Source organism: Idiotropiscis lumnitzeri, chromosome 12, assembly GCF_059441095.1.
Source record: "Idiotropiscis lumnitzeri isolate Australia: NSW breed Sydney's pygmy pipehorse chromosome 12, RoL_Ilum_1.0, whole genome shotgun sequence".
In the NCBI taxonomy this organism is placed as follows: Eukaryota; Metazoa; Chordata; class Actinopteri; order Syngnathiformes; family Syngnathidae; genus Idiotropiscis; species Idiotropiscis lumnitzeri.
This window is the reverse complement of record NC_142402.1, coordinates 18,644,686-18,663,675: the sequence shown is the minus strand read 5'-3', so window position 1 is coordinate 18,663,675 and position 18,990 is coordinate 18,644,686. Positions and strand designations below refer to the sequence as shown.

Genomic DNA, 18,990 nt, shown 5'->3' with positions numbered 1-18,990 from the left:
CAAACAGTCCCAAATTTTTACCCCGCAACGGCGGCTCCACGCTTTCATAATAGCCAAAATGACATGTAGGCATTGACTCACAATTGGACACTTTAACCCGCATTATAAATCCAGTCATGGCCTCGTGAAAGCAAACATACTGAGACCATTAGACACAAGGAAGGAACTTCATAAAACACCCTCAGGGCTCGTTCCTTCATCGGCCCCCGCAGAGCCTCATCTGGCCAGCTTCCTTGGCGCAGGTTCACAGTCTGCACTAACTTGTGTGGTCTTAAACATTTTCTCGACTTGAGCCTTCCCACCATAATAGAACAAGTGTAATTGGCCTCAGGTGGCTGCAAAGCCGACTGCTCGCTCTTCCGTGGACACCGGCAGCGAGCTTGGCTGCTGTCCATGGTGCTGATGGTGGCATGCTTTCATGCGCTACACAAAACTTGCTGTACTTTATAATCGCTCGTACAGAAAGCACCACGGACTCCATTTCTATTGCAATGAGGCAAATGTTTGGATGCTGCCTCAGTAAAAATGTGTTTTTCCATTTTTACGATCTACATTGAGTGGGTGGGGTGTGAACGGTGTCGCCTTATTGTGTTGCTCTGCTTAACGGGGGCTATTTTCTCCTTGGGTATCCATTTTTTTTCTATTTGGCTTGTCCTCATTAAGATGGCGGATGAGCTTTGGCCAGAGGTGGAAGTTTTGTCTTGTTTGTTTTTGTGGTCTACATCTGTTCTTCTCGGCCCTGGTCCTTGCGTTAACCAATCAGCTCCCTCCAGCCACTCGTGTCAACCAGATGTGCCTCATTGTCTCTTGAGTTTGTACTTGATTCCCTGCTTTTTTCCAGGTCTGTGTCGGTTTGATTTTGTTGTTGTCATACGTCACGTTTGCTCTCACCGCGTGTCTGTTATTCTCTCGATTCTCTATGTGCATTCTCCTTTCCTCTCAAATCCGTCATTTACGCACCCTTTGTGCCAGGTACGCACCCAAAATGTACACGGGCATTTCCCGGTCAGATATGGCTCTGCGTTTTTTTTCCTCTTACGCACTCCAGAGGTGTTAGTCTAGCACCCCGTCAAGATGAAACGTCACATTGGAAGTTTTGATTCACTTAATGGTCCGCCTACGGCTGACTCATACTGACGATGAGGGACACACCTGGCCTGTAAAGCTCGCTGATGCTCACGCATTGTCCAAAGACCAAAATAATATGAATTGCTGAAAAAAATCACTTTTCCCTTGAAACAGTCTGCTTGAGGGTTGGAGGTTTTTTTCTTTTTTTTTGTAAAGTTCATGATCACAAGTACATGTGGTCTGTAGTGCAAATGTGGACCGGCCGACAGTGGCAATATAGGAAAATAAGAAATCACATTCACACCTAGGGACAAATTCCAGTCTTTGGGGAATCTAACATGCATGTTTTTGGAATGAGAGAGGAAACCGAAACAAATATGGGGAGAATATACAAGTCCAGTTTTGAACTCAGAACGTCTCAACTGTTAGGCAGCTGTGACAAGAACTAGTTCACTGTGCGATCCACATTTTTGTTTTTTCCACTTCTCCACAGACGAGATTTTAATCACGGAACACATATGCAGTTAGAATTGCAGAACTCCTTAAATGATCACAATAGCGATATTTTTAGCACAAGAAAACTTTGCCCCCCCCCTCCCGACTAATTAGCGACAGAAAAAATACAAAATGTCTCTCCTATCCCATCATTAGCATTTGCTGTGCTTGGCTTCTTTGCTCCCTGTGGTTCCGCTGCTGCATCCACAGCTTACTGTGTGAGTGTGTGTGAGGGTGCGTGTTTGTGTGCGTGTGTGTGAGTGTGTGTGTGTGTGCCCCCTCCTCAATATGGCCATAAAGAATATAGCCCACCGAGGAGCCAGCGAGGTGACATTTTTACCCTTGATCGCCGTAAAGATTGACATGAGAAACTACAATCTAGCTAGGTACACACATAGCGCCGATCAGGCCAAAATCTGAGCATTCGCTGGCCATTCCGATTAAAGCAGCAAAGGCCTGATTATTGGATGAGCGATTTTCATGTGGTCAATCTGCTCGGAAGAGTACCGGGGCTGAGAATCAGTTGGAGTGTGTGTATGCGTGTGTGTGAGTGTGTGTGTGAGAGCGTCTGGACTCAGGATAAGGACAGTCTAAAATGCTTAACGCAAGTGTAAAAAAGTTTTTCAGTAAACTGCAATCATGAATGTCCATAAAATCCAAAGTAATGGGGTAAATATTTTTCATGGTTGGCATGGGCGTGAGTAGAGATGTGCACAGAAGATTTGGTGATGATTGATCACGGTTTTTAGATATTAGTTTTAGGTTTAGATTTTTTTTTTTAGGACAGCTCGGGGCACGTTAAAAAAACCCGAAATAAATTCATTTCAAAACATGGATGCAAAGCATACAATAAATTTGCTGATAAAGCTTCACTCTATGCAACGTGTTCTATTACAGGTAGTATCATAGCACCACACTTTGTGATGCGTTTTTTTAAAATCCGCACTAAAGCTTCAGAGGACAATAATAACTGTTTTCGACCCACCTTTTCAATTAAAATTTTCAAGCCATTCAGCAACGGTTAGTTATACTTAGAGTGAGAGAGAGTGAGAGAGAGCGAGTGAGAGAGAGCGAGAGATTGTGAGAGAGGGTGAGAGGGAGCGAGAGAGAGTGAGAGAGAGAGAGTGAGAGAGAGAGTGAGAGAGAGGAGCTGCAGCACGTTGCGATTCACCAATCGGAAGGCGCGAGTGCTACAGGTGGGCAGCATTTTCATCAAATGCCATTGCTGCACTTACCAGCGTTCAGTTTCAACTGAAGGGGAGAGGAGGGGAAAAGAGCGTCCATTCCTGGGTGGCTCTCGCTCGGTGCATGTCGACTGTGCTTACACGCACCGTGCAGGGAGAAGTTACCTTCACTTGTTCCGTTCCAGACTCCGCGGGAACATGAACTCGTCAGCAGGTGCGGGCAACTACCGACGGACGTCCATCAAGGGGGAGAAGGTAATGTTGCTCGTGTTTGCTAACTCGTTCAAGCACGCCGTTGCTGGGAGGTGAACTCAATGTGTTCTTGCTGCTCTCGGGACATGTTGTCCTCGTGTGTCGCGAAGACGGACATGTGCTAGTTTTCTCGTCATATCTCCTGTTTTCCAGCTCGAACTTTTTCTCGATGTTGTTTATCATTCACAATAGAAGTTCTCCCGCTGTTGTTGTATTCGCCCATGAGTTGCAATGGAACGCATTGTGACAGGAAAAGCGTGAGATGAGAAAGGTAGCTGCTGGGAAACTCCCTAAAAAGGCACGTGAGATTCATTGAATTTCTGTCAAACTCAAGGGCGGTCATATTATTTTGAAAAAAATAATAAGAGTGTTTCTTGCTTAATTGATTACTCTTGTCTCGAAATTATAAATGTGAATCCCTTGTAAAGACAGGCAATCCACCAACAAATTCCTTTTCATGAATTGAGAAGTAGTTAATTGCATGTTTTTTTTACCCTTTCGTTTTAATGACAATTTTTTTTTTTTTAATTATATAATAGGCAGCACAGTGGACATGTGACCGAGCCTGGCAAACCACACCCACTTAGAAATTGTGTCTGGAGACCAAGCCCTTCGCAGCTTGGCCTCGGGTCCAAACGAACCATCCAATCAAATTTGTTGACTTGCTGTGACATCACTTTTCGGTGGCGGAAGCCCATCCTCATAACATTCAAAATGGCTCGTGGGGGAATGTGTTGTTTTAAATGAGCAGAAACACATCGAGTCATTAAAAGCATTCATTTCAAAAGAAGAGGTTTTTTGTTGTTGTTTTGTTTTCTCCCCCGACATCCCGTGCGCTCTTTGCCAATTGTTTCATTTTGCTGTCTGTTTGCTCAGGTTTGCCCCGCCTCCGAAATGCGCTCCGTGCAATTGGCCGACGACCCAGGCTAAATGTGACCACGCCTCACAGTTCTGAGGTTGGGGGTTCAAATCCAGGCTCCAAACTCTTTGTGGAGTTTGCATATTCTCTCCTGTTTTGCCTCAAGAGGCCATAACGAAAAATTATCGGAATTGCGCAATCCTTTTCCGTTTCTTACAACTTTGTCGTAATTGATCAACCTGTCACAAATATCACTTCTGTGCATCTGCTCGATAGTGTGCCGCCTACTTAAGCTGAACGCTTTTCTCCCCTCAGTGGAAAAATCCGAGCTGCATTCGTCTTTCATGTCGTCACGGCCCGGCAGTAGCACTCCCACAATGCCGTTTCCAAGAAAGACTTGCTTGAAAGATCCAACGTTGACTTGAATTACTTAGACACACACGTCAATTGTTGGCTTCAAGAAAGGGAGAAAGGAAAAATGTGTCGGCGCGTGAAACTCTTCTCTCTGTTGAAGGCGAGGAAGTTAAATCATCGCAAGCCCGTCTGCCTCCCGAGGGCGCGTCGGCCCACAAATTTCTTTGAGTTCATGCCTCCAAGTTATCCTGAGTTTATACACAGATTTGCAAAACAATATCTGTCACTTTCTGTACCGCCTGTCCTCGGTAAGATGTGCTGGAGGCGGGCTATTCCCCGGACTGTTTGTTAGCCAATCACAGGGCGAGGTCTGATAAATTATGCATTTTTTTCCCTTTTTTTTTTTTTAATACTTTTGAAAATATTATTTAAAACACTTCAAGTGTCTCAATAACACGTCAGTGGCAATGCTTATATGAAAATAGCCCAGGGGGAAGACGGCAAAAAGATGTAAAGACAATAAAGGCGTTTCAACTTGTGACGGCAGCTCTACGCACCCAACTTTTTTTATTTTTTTTTTATCTGAGTTCTTAAAAAGTAAATTTTCCATGACGTCTTGGCTCATAAGTGACACCTGCACTATTAAGTGACTGTTCCGATGCAACCAAGTTTGCCCTCTGCTGGAGGCTTAAAAAAAAGCGATTACTCACCTGTGATTCTCCTCACACAATTTTGGGCTCCTGATGTTAAAAATTTGGCATATTCAAGTTTCGTTAAATCTACCGCGCCATAAAACAATAAGGAATTGGAGTTGGTAGCTCTCATCTTTTTTTAAAGGACCCCCCAAAAAATAAATTGGAGTGTCTGAGCAAGGTTATTGGATGTGGAGCTGCTCTGCTCCGATATTTGTTGCTTTTATAAGCTGTTATTGCCGCCTCTGCTGTGATGACGCCTTTCTTGATGTGTTGCTGTGGAAATGTTCCCCAAGTGGCTCCTCTCCCCCCCCCCCATCATTATACAAATGTGCACTTTTTCAAAAGTAGACTAGCCGTGGGAGCGTCACTTTTTATGTCCTTTGCGTTGTAGCCTAGAAAGTCAAGCCGGAAATCTCCGCCAAGCGAAATGCATTTCAATCGAAGGTTATTTTATGCCATGCTTTAAAAGCAGTGAGTGGATTAATAATTTCTATTTTCAAGCCTTTTTATTATATTTCCTCATCAGTTCCATCAAAATATCTCATTCAATTCATTGGCCGGTGGCGCATCTCTCTTTCCGAAGTTTCATGGATATTGATTTTGTAGTTCTCACAGCATCCAAAATACTAACAGGCAACACCAGAGGCAATAACACTCAGTGCCTTTAACGGCCATCTCGGTGGTATTGATTTGCCAAAAACATGCATGTCAGGTTCCGTGAAGACTCAAAGTGGTCCTGGTGGTTTGTGCTGAACGATTAATTAATTTGGGACTGAAATCGCAATCTCAGACAATGCGATTTTGAGATTGTCAAAGCTGTGTGCGTTTTTTTAAAGAGCTCTTTGTGCCCCCCGCTCACAAAGCAGATCATACTATCCAGCGGGGTACTGAGTAAAAAGAAAAAAAAAGAAAAATTGCGCTGTCGGCCGTAGTAATTTATTCCGCCGCTGCATGAATGCTAGGTGCTAGTGATGGGGGGGGAAAAAATGAAGCTTGAAATTTGCTTCATGAACCAGTTGTTGTATTTTTGAGTCCTCTAGATGGCACTGTTGGTTTCAATAAAGGGTTTAAAAAATGGCAAGTCAGTGAGCTTTCCTGCCAATGTTGAACAGAGAGTGCCCTCTACAGGAGTCCAAAAATATTACAACTCGTTCATGAAGCAGATTTGAAGCTTCCGCCGTGGTGACAAATAAAACACCTCACACACATCAATCACGTCAATATTTGCACTATTTTGCGCCCAAAGTACAAAGTTCCTAAAACTAGACAAAACAAAATAGTCATTTATTTCCCACTGGATGGGTGGACACGCGCTACTTGTCCAACCATTTATGCTATTTAAAAGGTCACTTTTCTACATGACGTCCGCTTTGAGGTCGCTAAAAAGTCCAAGTGAACAGACAAACTTTCACTGACACAATTTGTATGCAGCAAGGAACAGAGAAAAAAAGTCTTTCAAATACATTCCGTATGCATGTAGCGAACTGTGTGTTTTTCACCATCCACCCATTGAATTGCCTGCTTAAAATGTTTGTATTGCTGCTCGCCGCTGTCATTAGAGCCTGCAAAATGACTTTCAATTTCCTGATATGTGCACACACGCACTCCCCCACACACACACACACACACACCGTCTACAATACATGCGCAGTTTGATAGCATCTGTTTATTCTCGCCAATGACCGTACTTAGAGTGATAATGCTGTGGCACACAATAGCACATTGTGTCACTGAAATGAAATTCGGAGACAAGCGAGGTGAGCCCGCTGGGAAGGGACCACCACACCAGTGGAGATCGCTCATTTGTCCGCGCTAACTACCGCGCTTGAGGGTTGGCCTCTCCGGAGAGGCCTGTGCTATAGATGAGAAGCGCCTTTTCGCACCTCCGGTCCACCGGCGAGCACCTTCATCTCCGTGATTGGGGATGCGGTGGTGTTGCAGAGCCCCCCCCCCGACCCCTCCCTTGCACCCCCCCCCCTCTCGGTACGGCATCCTTCCTCTGTAGCTGCCACCTGAGACGGATTACCTGAAAGCGCCCCGTCTGTGCGAAACACAGCAGCAGATAAAGACCCAATATCTCATTACTGCACATATCGCTGCTTAGCATTGCGATGATCACTTTTTTTTTTTTTTTTTTTTTCATTCTCCATGCGTGTGTCGGCCACGCTCGCTTCACCTTGATCTCGAAGCGGAGCTGCTCCAGCGGGCTGAGGAGCATATCAAGTGCAGCAGAGGGGGGCGCTTTGGCCTCCTCAGGGGAGGTGTGCTCCGGGGCCGTCGAGTCATTTCGTCAGGGAGGTGCACTGTGGTCTGAAGGACGAGCTCAGAGCCGCAAGAAAGGACGTATAAAGGTTTTAGTGGCATCAAGGGGGACAGAAAGTGGAGTTTTTACAGTGGAACGAAAGCACATGTCTGCAACACTCGTTCCACTTTGTTGATCTCTTGCATTTTCTCAAAATCTCTCATCCTAAAAATCTCTTTTCAATTTGGACGGGTTGTAAACGGAGCATGATCATTTTTTTTCTCATCATTACTTGGTTATTTTAGTTCATCCATCCATTATCTGATCCACTTATCCTCACAAGGGTCGCGGGCTATTTTAGTTCAAATAAGTATATTTTCCTGCGTCCGTTATATCTGAAATTAGGACAATGGGGGTGTTAGATTCATATCTTATTACACAGCTCCATTAAATAATTTAATCCATAAAACGTAAATATACGTCTTCAGAAATTGAGTCCCCGCCTACCAAAGACGTATTTTTACGTCTTACATTGTTTTGTTTTGTTTTTTTTCTCCGATGAGGTGAGGTGACCAAAACACTCCATCCATCTGCTCCTGGTCCGGCCCCCTTGTCAAATTTTAGACCCCTATTGTGGCCCACCAATCAAAACGTTTGCCCACCACTGATCTAAGACCTCACATCGACATTGTTTAATCTTTTCTGACCGCATATGTTGAATCTTTTGAAATCCCATGATAGCTTCCATACCTTCTAAATGGCTCGGCACGTGATCGGAAAGCCAACTAATAGCCTATAAAAGTCATTTCCATATCATGTCCCCTTTAACATGTTCACAAGTAATTCCGTCATGTCATTATTTTATCTCAACAGCATTTTTTTTTTTTTTGCTAAATCAGCAGGAAAGTGACAAATGGCGGAAATTATAATATGAGCGAGCACAGCATCAGTGCACCGGGAATAAGTAGTGAACTAAATTCAAGCCTCATTGTGCCTCATTAATTTCTCATCAGGCTGAAACAGCATACATGGCAATGGTGACCTTTCCTACTAATTACACTCCCGGTGACTTACTGTGAGCTATCATCGCTCGTAATCATGCAAGTATATGTCAGGGTGGTAAATGTGACAAAAAAAAGGAGTGTAAGGGGGGTTTGTTTAAAGGACCGTAGGGAAATGTCATGGCGCAAAATCAGCTTGTTAATTGAACTGGCGGTGGCTACGAGCACTATGTCGGGTTTTAACTCGGCGGCCTTTATTGTTCCACTCTTCGGTTGCTGTAGAGCAATTACTCTTTGTGATAGAACCTTGTCTCCCGTGGCGCGCATGCAAAGATGAACTTTGTTTCACCTTTGGCGACTTGGGATGACTTAAAGGGCCCCGGCAATGGAGCAAGCATTGGCACTTATTTTAGAGTTCAGGATTTGAAAATTTGATGTCAGCAGAATGACTCAACAATGATATTAGGCTTATTTTCTGGTTTCAGATTTTGAAACATCTATTTTATTTTTTTACTTCAGAAACTGCAGAACGACGGGAGCTGATTGCTGTGTTTACATGCTCAGTCATTTTCTCATGAAACTCAAAGAATTAAGCAAAACAAACAAATTGACAATTCCAGCCATGAAGCAAGTTTACAACCACTTGAATAATCTTGTTTTACCAGCCACAAATATATATTTTAAAAGCACAGCTGTTGTCGGAGATTGTGCAAATCAAACGTGTGAGATATGAGTTGACGGGAGGCGGCCATTCGCCGGGAACAACTGCGTCTATGGGCAATGGAATTGCGACGATTATTTACGGCGAGGTATTGAATCTCAAACCTCTTGTGGGAGTGCAGGAAGGAGATGTCGCCCTGCGCCGCGTAAAAACGAAAAAAAAAACATTGTCAATACGGCCATGTGTGCTAGCACTGGCATGATAGTAGTTTAGTTTTTTTTGTCTCAGCTTACCTTCAATCCTGCATACAATTTTTAATATCGATAATGCTACCGACTAAGCGTGCAACGGCTCACATAAGTCAAAATTCAAATGGATCACGATTTTGGTCAGATCGTTTTTCATGTCAGCAAAAATAGATAAAAAAATAAATATAACTTTGTCTTCAGTTATTTTATCAAATGCTTTTGCCCATTAAATTAAAAAAAAATTAATATGGCCGTTCAAGATTTAATTCTTCTAATTTTATACGTGGTACTGTGTAGAAAAAGTATCCATTTTGAGCCGCATGATTTCTTGAAATTATTTAATGATCAAATGTGTTTTATAAAATAAATTAAGACAGTTTTGTTTAGCTAGTTTTTTTTCATAATGAAAAAGACTCAAGTCAAGGTCCACAATATTACAACTATAAAAAAAAAATCTGTGTACTTACTAAATGTTTTGAGTTTGTAATGCAACACATATGTGAAGCACTTGTCCGAAACAGTGCCTGTAACAATCAATTTTAACACACACACACACACACACACACACACACACACTGGGGATTACAAATGCCTCACATGCATTACTATTGGCATCCTCCTCAGATCAATGCGCGTGTTTCCATGCTCATATATATCATCGGGGTTGTAACCGCCTCGTATGTTTTCCTCGCAAGTCTTTCATTTAAATTCGTACTCCACCTGGAGAAAAAAAAAATCTTCATAAGTGCGCGTGAGCAAGGGCAAGGGGGAGGGTACGAGTCAGGGTAGGACCAAGCGCAAGGAAGAGGAGAAGCGTCAGAATCACCCTAAGCCAGGAAAGAGAGACCCCCACGCTGCTGCACCGTAATATAGAACGCCCCCTCGTGCTCTTGTGGAGGTGCGTTCCTACTCTCGCTGTGATTGATTCACCCCGAGGGGAGAGAGGGAGGCACCTGCTCGTTTGGGAACCTCCCTGGGTCACCCCCCTCCCTCACTGGATGTGTGGGAGAAGTGAAAGTAGCGTTCAAGACACAAGTTCTCAACGGCTCAAAATGTCCGTGTTCATCGCTGCCCATCTGAAGATAGACAGCGCCGCCTCCAGACGGGTAAGGCCCACTTTGAAATGCAGTGCACGGATTTTGGTGTGATGGGGGGGACTTGATGGGGTGGGCTGGATGTCTGCTGGCTGTGCATGATAGCAAACAGGCAGGAAGGAAGGGAGTGGTGGCCGCCGATTACGTCCTCTGCGGAGCAGTTTTTTTTTCTTATTACTTTCCCTTTTTAGCACCTCCAATAAATGACTTCAGCTTAAGTAACATTCGCTGCGCAGAATCACTAATGACTTATGTCGCCCGCCATATGCTGAAGTTTACATATTCATTGCAGGGATCCAGACAAAGTTTTGAGTCGTGTGAGGTGAGCAGCTGTGTCGGAGTGCAAGGGGATTGACATTTAGCACCTCGTGTTAAGGGTGGGCGATATGGGATAAAAAAAAATAAAATACAAAAATAAATAAATTTTAGTGCCTTTTTTTTTAGCCCAAAAATCTTTTTTTTCTTTTCTTTTTTTTTTTTCAACTCGTTAACGATAATTTCGATAATCAAGCGTGTCAACTGAATGTTCAGCGAATGTGTTTGCTCACGTGACGGTTTTCTAAGTGTGCGTGTTCACTTCGCTTTTATTTAGCGTGCTTTTGGAGTTGCAACGCGGTCGTTGCTTTTCACAGTGACCGTTTTGTGACCAACATTATTCCCTACCAACGTCAGTCTTGTCAAACCCAGAACATTCAAAGACGAGGAACATGGACTTGCGTCTTGCTATTAATTCACCCAATGAGACGAGACACTTCTCCTTATTCCAAATATTTGCTAGGCTGCGATCACAGAGTCACGTACGTGACTTGATCCTGTCCACGGATTTGCCTAATTAATTTTTTCACCACTTCCTCCTCCTTCGCTGCCATTGACGGACTTGTACGTCTTTTCTTTTCGAGGCCGTATAAATATTCGATAATGTAAAATTGCGCACCGTGAAAGCAAAATTGACGATGATATCGTTGACGAAATATATCGCCTGATTTGATAATTGTCGATTCATCCATTTTAAATTTGACACACCTACCCGTGGCTCATGGAAGAACCACCGACCCCCGCCCCAAAAAATTGTTTCTACTCGCTTTCGCATCAGTCATGCTATTTGTAATTATTTTAATCAGAGAGCGGTAGTAAACGATATTCCATCCTTTATTTGATGGTCATTCTGATGACAGCTCAAAGATGATTTAGAAAGCGTTCAATCCAGGCAACGGCACGTGCACGCGCACACACATACGTACGCTCACACGCACACACACACACTGAGGCGGCAGGATGATAAGCCATAAATAAGGAAGCATGTTGCTGCGGCTGACTTCACATCACATCCAGGGAGATCATTAGTGTTCAACCAGTGTCACACGGCAAATGCTTGAGAATGTCATTATGGCTCGAACTAAATCTAATCCATTTTCTTATCGAGCTGGGTGATGTGAGGAGGAAATGAGATATTACTGCGCCCTCTCCTAACGTTTGATTGACTGATCTTGTCCGCCCCCCCCCCCTCCCCACACCACCACCACCTAATTAATTTGTGTCTCTCGGTGTGTTTCAAGCAGGCTGATGGGAACAACTTAAGGCAATTTGCAGACAAACACGCTTATGTGATTGTTCTAAATGCTTGACCACATTTTTCCTCGCCGCGCAATAACGATGCGTTATTTATAAGAAATTGGATAAAAACGACCTGGTGAGATAGTTTCCTTGCCGACTGTTTGAAAGTTTTCCAACAGAACTTTTTGGCATTATTCCGTGTCATCCACCGTCGAGGGAAGTGATTTCCCTCTGGTGCTTCTCGTGTGCAACAACATCTGCGCGTCTTCAGTAAGTCAGTCAACTCTTCTCGTCACTCGGGTGCTAAGGTGCCAAAACGAAAGTAAATCAGGTTGCCGCAGCGTATCAGAGAAAGTTTTACTTTTGAACGTTTAAGTTCCTTGAGTGGGTCTTTCTTCGTCAGTTCACCTGGCTAAAAAAGAACTAACGGACTATAAGCCGCTACTTTTTTCCTAGATTTTGAACCGTGCGGCTAATACAACGATGCGGCTTTTCGGTGGATTTTTCTTTCACCGGTAGGGGCGCTCTTTAGTTCAGAAAATATGCAAAATAAATCTTGATATTTTTTTTTTCCCCCAACGTAGAAAACTGCAGTTAATATCCTGGTGCAGCTTGTCGATCGTTTGGGGTTTTTTTTTTTTTTTTTTTTTTTTTTCAAAAAGAGTTATAGTCCAGAAAATACAGTAAATGACTAATTTTTGGTAAGTCCATTTCAAACATGAACTTTTTGTTCAAATTCCCTCAACTGTTTTAATAGAACGCTGGCGTATCCTGATTTTGTTTTATTTATTTTTTTCATATTTTTTTGTACAAGCTGCAGGATGGTGGGTAGAGCAAGATACTTATTTAAGTCACAAACAACTCATTCTGTGATCAATGAGGAAAAGATGTGAGTGTGTTACATCAGCAGATGCTTTCGATGCTATCGGCTCTGTTCACGCCCACAATGGCGCAAACAGCCCCCTCCTTTTTTTTTTTTTTTTTCCTTAAATGCACCGGCTTGCGCGCTTCTGTGTACTTACCAACATCTGGTTTAATCTGCTCCCCATGCATATGTAACTCACACCAGACTTTAAAATAGTTTGTCACTGCAGTCTTTGTTCTTGTAGAGTACAGTTATAGTTTAGTTAGCTAATTATATAATTATTTTCTAGTTCAGCCGTGCTCTCGAAAGCCACAGTGTGGTCCCGCGGGAGTCGTTAAAGCGGTTGAACGTCTGTGCCATCATCTGTCTGCGAAGTTGCACCGACGGCTATCCCGAGGACGGAATCTACAGTATTTCCCGAGGGCGTGCCGAGCAGAAGCATTTATGAAGTTGAGAAACAAATGATGACAGGGACCCGTATGAACCTTTGTGGGAGAGCAATCCCGTCCACTAAATTCATCTGCAGGAATCCATTGAACAAGGAAATGAAATGTCCTCCTTTTGAAAGAATGTTGAGACTTTTGCAATCAATATTCCTTGTGACAGATGAATCCGGATGGTGCAAGTCCAGCTATGAAATATGTGAGGTCCTCGACTGAGTCGAGTTACTGCGGCGGCAACATAAAAACAAATTTGCATGCATGATGCAATGCAGCCGCTAAATTACGTTAACACGATAGAAAAGTTCGAGTCAATCTCTATTCGGAAAAACTTGTGTGCGTGACTCAGACAATATGTGAAAAGAGGATGCTTTTTTTTTTTGGACTGCTTAGATTTACCTAATTTTCCAGAATATAAGACGTGACTTTTTTCCTCAATTTTGAACCATGCGGCTAATACAATGTTGCGGCTTTTCTGTGGATTTTTCTTTCACCACTAGGGGCACTCTATAGTTCAGAAAATACGCAAAATAAATCACTCTTTTTTTCCCTCTTTGGTCCGTTCTGTTTTAATGAGCAAAGTTGTTGCCGTGTTAAAAGACACCATTTTAACAATCTTTTTATGGACCTTTATGTGCATTCACAGTACAAAATTGTTCTGTACATGCAGTAAAAAAGCAGAAGAACAAAACTGCTTATAGCATGATGCGGCTTGTATATCTTTTTTTTTTTTCACAAAGAAAGCTGCTGCGGCTTATATAAAGGTGCACTTTATAGTCCGGAAATTACGGTGCTTTTGCATCTGTGTGGTTGAAAAGCCGTTTACTGGATCTTCCTTGTATTCATCTCTCGTTCTCTTATTAAACCTGTAGGACTTTAACTCGCAGTCCTCCATTTGTAGTAAAAAACATCCAGCAGAGGTTTGGATGGAACTTAAAAAAATAATAATCATTCAAAAGAAATTATTATTATATTTTATATGTATATATATATATAAATATATATAATATATTTTATTTTTTTTATTTTAGACTAAACCAGTTCCATTTTATGCAGTTTTAATGTGACGATGGCTCCCCATACTAAATAAAAAGAAAACCACTTTTTATTTAAGACTATCTTCCTTTCTGCTGATGCAGCAGACTCCTTGAATACACTTTTGCAATTTTTAAAAGGCGCCTTATTGCACTAAATGGCAAATTTGAACAGCGGGATTCAACAGGCGGTCCCAAGACGCATTACAGTACGCTTCCAGCTTTGAAATTGCCCCCCCCACCGTTCCCGCTCCCCCCCTGTGAAGATGACCCATTTTCCCCAAATACATAACGATAGCTTGGCAGAACGACAGATTTGAAGTCATCTTCCTCGTTGGGATCAGCGCTGCTCCACGAGCCGTAAAATCATCTGCAATGGAGTGTGTGAGATACGTTCACTCGTGGACTCCAAATGACTTCCGCCGTGACAGCCGAGATGGGAAAGTGCAGATGTTCGGGGAGGAAGAGATCAGCTCGATAAATGTGAGGTCCACTTTGTGTCGACAAAGCGTTTCTCACACTTTCTTACACTTTGACAAATGAAGAGCTTGGTGGATGGAAGGAGGAAAGAACAAGGAGAAATTGAAATCTATATCATAAGATCCATATCTCCAGAATCTCAAGATTACGCACTCTGACTTTAAAGGAGTCATAATTTTTTTTTTCCTGCAAAGTTTAAAACCGTTACAGCAGTGTGGTGGATGAGTTACTCATTTTTTATAGTTTAGAGTATGTACACTTAACACACTATATTTCTTGTCTTGCTGAAATCAGCTTGAGAGGTCAACCGTTGTCTCATGTTGCAAGTGAGCCTGCCCTCATATTTTGCTGGGCCAACGGCAATTCCATCGTTGGTTACCATGACAACCGGGGGCTGAGTCCGAGCTTGCCCGTCCGCAAGTGTATATGCAACACATCATGTCAACAACTTTGCAAAACAATGGTGTGCTGCTGTTAGCTGACGCTAATCTGTGCATTCAGAAAAAATCTCATTGCAGCTCTGCTTACCATTTGGCCATGGCGTGATAGCAAAGTGTCGGCAGTTTGTCCGTGTTTGTTCGCCTTCTTCCGGGGTAACAATTGTATGTTTATGATTACGATGCGGCTGCTGTTGAGGGCATGTGAGGACAGCAGCTGGCATTTTAGTTGGAAGACCGTTTCGTACTGCACCCAGAGCGCGCGTCTCCACCGTACGAAAATGCTCCTCTTGCATGCATGCATACCCCAAAACTGCCATACGCAAAAAAAAAAAAAAAAAAAACTATTATGGTGTTCTTTACACTAACATAAAGTTGAGTATGAAATATTAAATTTGAATCTTTCAGTTATGAGTCAGGTAGTGCAATAATGAGAATAATCACCTTATTTTTCCATTGACGGCTAAAGACGTCAAAGAACCTTTTTTTTTTTTCTCGGCCGGTAGTTCACCGATCATTGTTATTGAAAATGCCTCATTTGAGATTTTTGCACTCCAGCGTGTCCTAAATCAGAGTGCCCACAGAGAGGCACTCAAGCTCCGTTCTGGGACCACGCAACCAAATAGTTGAGCGACCATTCCACCTCGAAAACAACCCGCACGCCCTTTAAACAAAGCACAGGCAGTGATCTTTTCAACGAAGGTGATTTGAGGTAAAGTCTGCGCGTAAAGACGAAGCTCCGCGTGGCTGCTTCTTCGTTGCAGACCACTTCGCGTGCACTGCGCGCGCGCGCGCGTGTGTGTGCGTGTGAGAGTGCACGTGCGGCACCCTCTGTGCGTCCTTCACTGGTTCAACGATCACGTGAGGACGACGTGATCGTGCACACCTCGTTATTTTGACCACGCGCATTGTGCAGCGGAGAAATCGTTGATGTGACGCGGCAAAGTGGGCGCCTCCGTCTCTTGCCTGCCTCTCAGTCGCTGCTGGTGACATCGTGGACGTGTTGGGGGGGACGGAGGCGGGGGGAGACAACCAACGTGGTGTGCATGCAGAGGAGGACGCGCAGCCCCTTTGGACAAAGCTGGAGAGAACAGCCGTGCCAATATTACGCATACCCAGCGCTGTGGGGCTTCAGGAATCACGCGCTTTTCACGCGCTTTTCCCATTCTGCCTCAAGAACCAAATTGACTGCTCCATGTCATGGCTTCGTTGTACCAGAGATTCTCCGGCAAGATCAACACCACCAATTCGTTCCCGCAGCCACCCGAGGCCAGCCGCCTGCTCGGCGCCCATGTGGCGGACGAGGAGAGCAAGACCCCGCAGCCGCCGCTGGATGCGAGGCTGCACGTCCAGTGCCGCAGGAAATGCACGCGGGATGACGAGGATGTAAGATGTCATTTACTTGCACGTGTGCGTGCGGCAGATTACTCCAGTGCTATTAATCGTTGCTGCCAAATTTTTTTATGGGTCCAAGTTTTCGTTTTTCATCACTTTTGAGTGACAGTGTTGCTAACGCGTCTTTTGGCTTCAGGGTGGTCACGTGTTTGCAGAGATGCATGCTGTGAGTTTTGGGGTACGTTGGCTTCTTTTCCCTATTAATTCAATTTCAGTTGAAAAGCTACGATGTGTGCTTAATTGAACCATTTCTCCGGGAAACGTGTGGCTGTTGAAATTGCCACTTTGCCCACCACAGGTGCTCATGTTGGCATGTGTGTTTATATTTATGGGTTAGCTCGTTTGATTCACAGACAAAGGTTCTGGGTTTGAATCTGAGCTCTGGTCTGGTCCTGTGGGGAGTCTGAATATCCTCTTTGTGTGTGTGTTTTTTTTTTCTCAGCAAGACTGTAAATTGTCCATAAATGGGATGTTAGTAAATGCTTGATTGCCTTGATGCGGTGGAACCTCGACTTCATATTGTACCAAATTGAGCACCAATTTTTTTAGTACCTCTATTTTCAGTATATGAACAGTCTCTCTCTCTCTCTCTCTTTCTCTCTCTCTTTCTCTCTTTCTCTCTCTCTCTTATTAATTAATTAATTAATTAAATGTACAATCCTTTCACCCAATCCGACACCAGAAGCATCCCTGTGATTGTTTGTCAACAAGTCCAGCGTTTTCCTTTCATCCTTGTCCAAAATAAGATGAGTTAGTCTCTGGCTCACCTTACAAAAAGCAAGATGGATGAGAATTTGTTGGTTAAAGGTCTTGGAGCTTTCAATAAGAATTCCTCTGAGATTTTATTTGTTTTTTTTTTTTCAAAGAAATGCCCCCAGGCCCTCCGTTAGACGGTGTTGTGGTAAGATCGAATACCCCGAAGTCAAGTCACATTTTGGGCGGTGTGTATCTGAGACTCAATAAGACAATAGCTGTGAATTATTTCTGCCTCAAGGCAACAAAGCGTGACTAACTATCCCCAGTTTGGCAGTATGTCAGCTTTGCATATTTAATGTCGGCTGGCTCAATTTGATTCATTCGCAACAATGTGCAAACACAGTCACACTGACCTGCATGTGTTGAGAGATGACTAATTCGTTTGTTGCGAGTGGCCCGTAAAAGCCAAGCCGCACTGCATGGTTATAAATCTCTATTTGTGACCCACGAGACGATAGATGCACCCTGTAATGGTTTAAAAAGCCTCACGGTGACGGTACAGGCGCAAGAGACTGCTTGGATTCGGTTACTGCACCTGAAAGTTAATTCATTAGGTACACCTGCACTTTCCCCCCCCCCCCCCCCCAAGACTGATTTCTTAAAAAGAAGTTAAAGCTAACGACCAGTTGTCTGGTTCTGAATATGTGTCTGTAAGCGAGATCTTCTGAACTTGAACAAAATGGCTAAAGGCAGAACATATTTGTGTCCTGATTTTATGAATGAAAATGCTTTTATTTTAATTATATGTGCACTTGATAATTTTTTTTTCCTTTTTAAGAAGTTGACGCTCTTTGCTCAATTACCCTAACTTCAACCTTGGTCGTCATGGTAACTAAATCTGTATTCACTGTTGACCAAGCAGTGTGGCATCCAGCTGCTTACTTACTTAAGCTTTTTAAGAGAACCAGAATTTTTTTTTAAATTTTATAAAAAGCAAAATATGTCCTTTGAAGTCCAAACTTGAAGACGCAAATGACACTTGATTTTCCTCCTCGCTGTCGTTGCATCTCATTATTGTGGTCGTCTCGCTTTGTAGTGCCACCCCCGCATCTTTTGGAACCACCTTTCCCTGCTTTAATTAGAACACAAATCAGAGCAAATGGTTGCTTTGATTCCCGTGCGGCATCACCAACAGGTTGCATCACGACCACTAAAAACCTCGTCGGCCGCTTTACTAATTTCATCCCCAAATTGGCCGCCACGACGCAGATATTTCTCTCCATTATTGACGTCTGGCAGCGAGCCGTAGCTGGCCGTCAACATCTTTAGCATCCTGCAGCGCCGCGCTTGTTCAATGAGGCGCGTCATTGCGAAGAAATCCCAACAATTGACCTCCGTGTTTGTTGCAACGCGACGCTGTTTTGCAACGCGACGTTAACCTTGAGGTGACCTTCGCACCCCGAAAATTGAGTCGTGCTAGAGCATGAAATTGCTCAAACCTTCTCGGTGACCCATAAAAGCTGAGATTGCATCCTGTGGTCAAAGTTTGCTGTTGTTGTTCCCCTCGCTGTTGTTATTTGGAGAGCTGGAATTGAACATGGAAATGGCGCGGAATTGATTTCCATCGCCATGTTTTTTTAAACCAGATTTCGGGTCTTTGTGTTTGCCGCATTGATTAACTGTGCGCTGCGTGTGAGCAGCAGTGTTTGGCTGCTGAGTGGCATCGTTGCGGGAGGGGGAGAGGGGGAGGGGTTGCTCAGTGGTAGTTCTCTACACTTTTCACTTCGAATAGAGGCCCCCCACGTTGTGTGCGGGGAGGTGGAACATGGTGACATTTAAATAGCAGGGATGCATTTGGGATGTGGTCGACAGTGACACAAACATTTCGTCAGCTTATTTTTATTTATTTTTGTATACATTTTATGCATGTACAGAC

General features: G+C 43.6%; 1 protein-coding gene across 1 annotated transcript in view; it reads left to right on the top strand.

Moving 5' to 3' along the window:
- The first annotated feature begins 15,475 nt into the window (after positions 1-15,475).
- The window catches only part of dpp6b (dipeptidyl-peptidase 6b), a 52,237-nt gene continuing 48,722 nt past the window's right edge, over positions 15,476-18,990 (top strand). Inside the window, exon 1 of the mRNA XM_088311376.1 lies at positions 15,476-16,349. Within this exon, the coding sequence (XP_088167502.1) occupies positions 16,164-16,349 (186 nt within the window). The 5' untranslated portion in view covers positions 15,476-16,163. The remainder of the gene's footprint in view (positions 16,350-18,990) is intronic.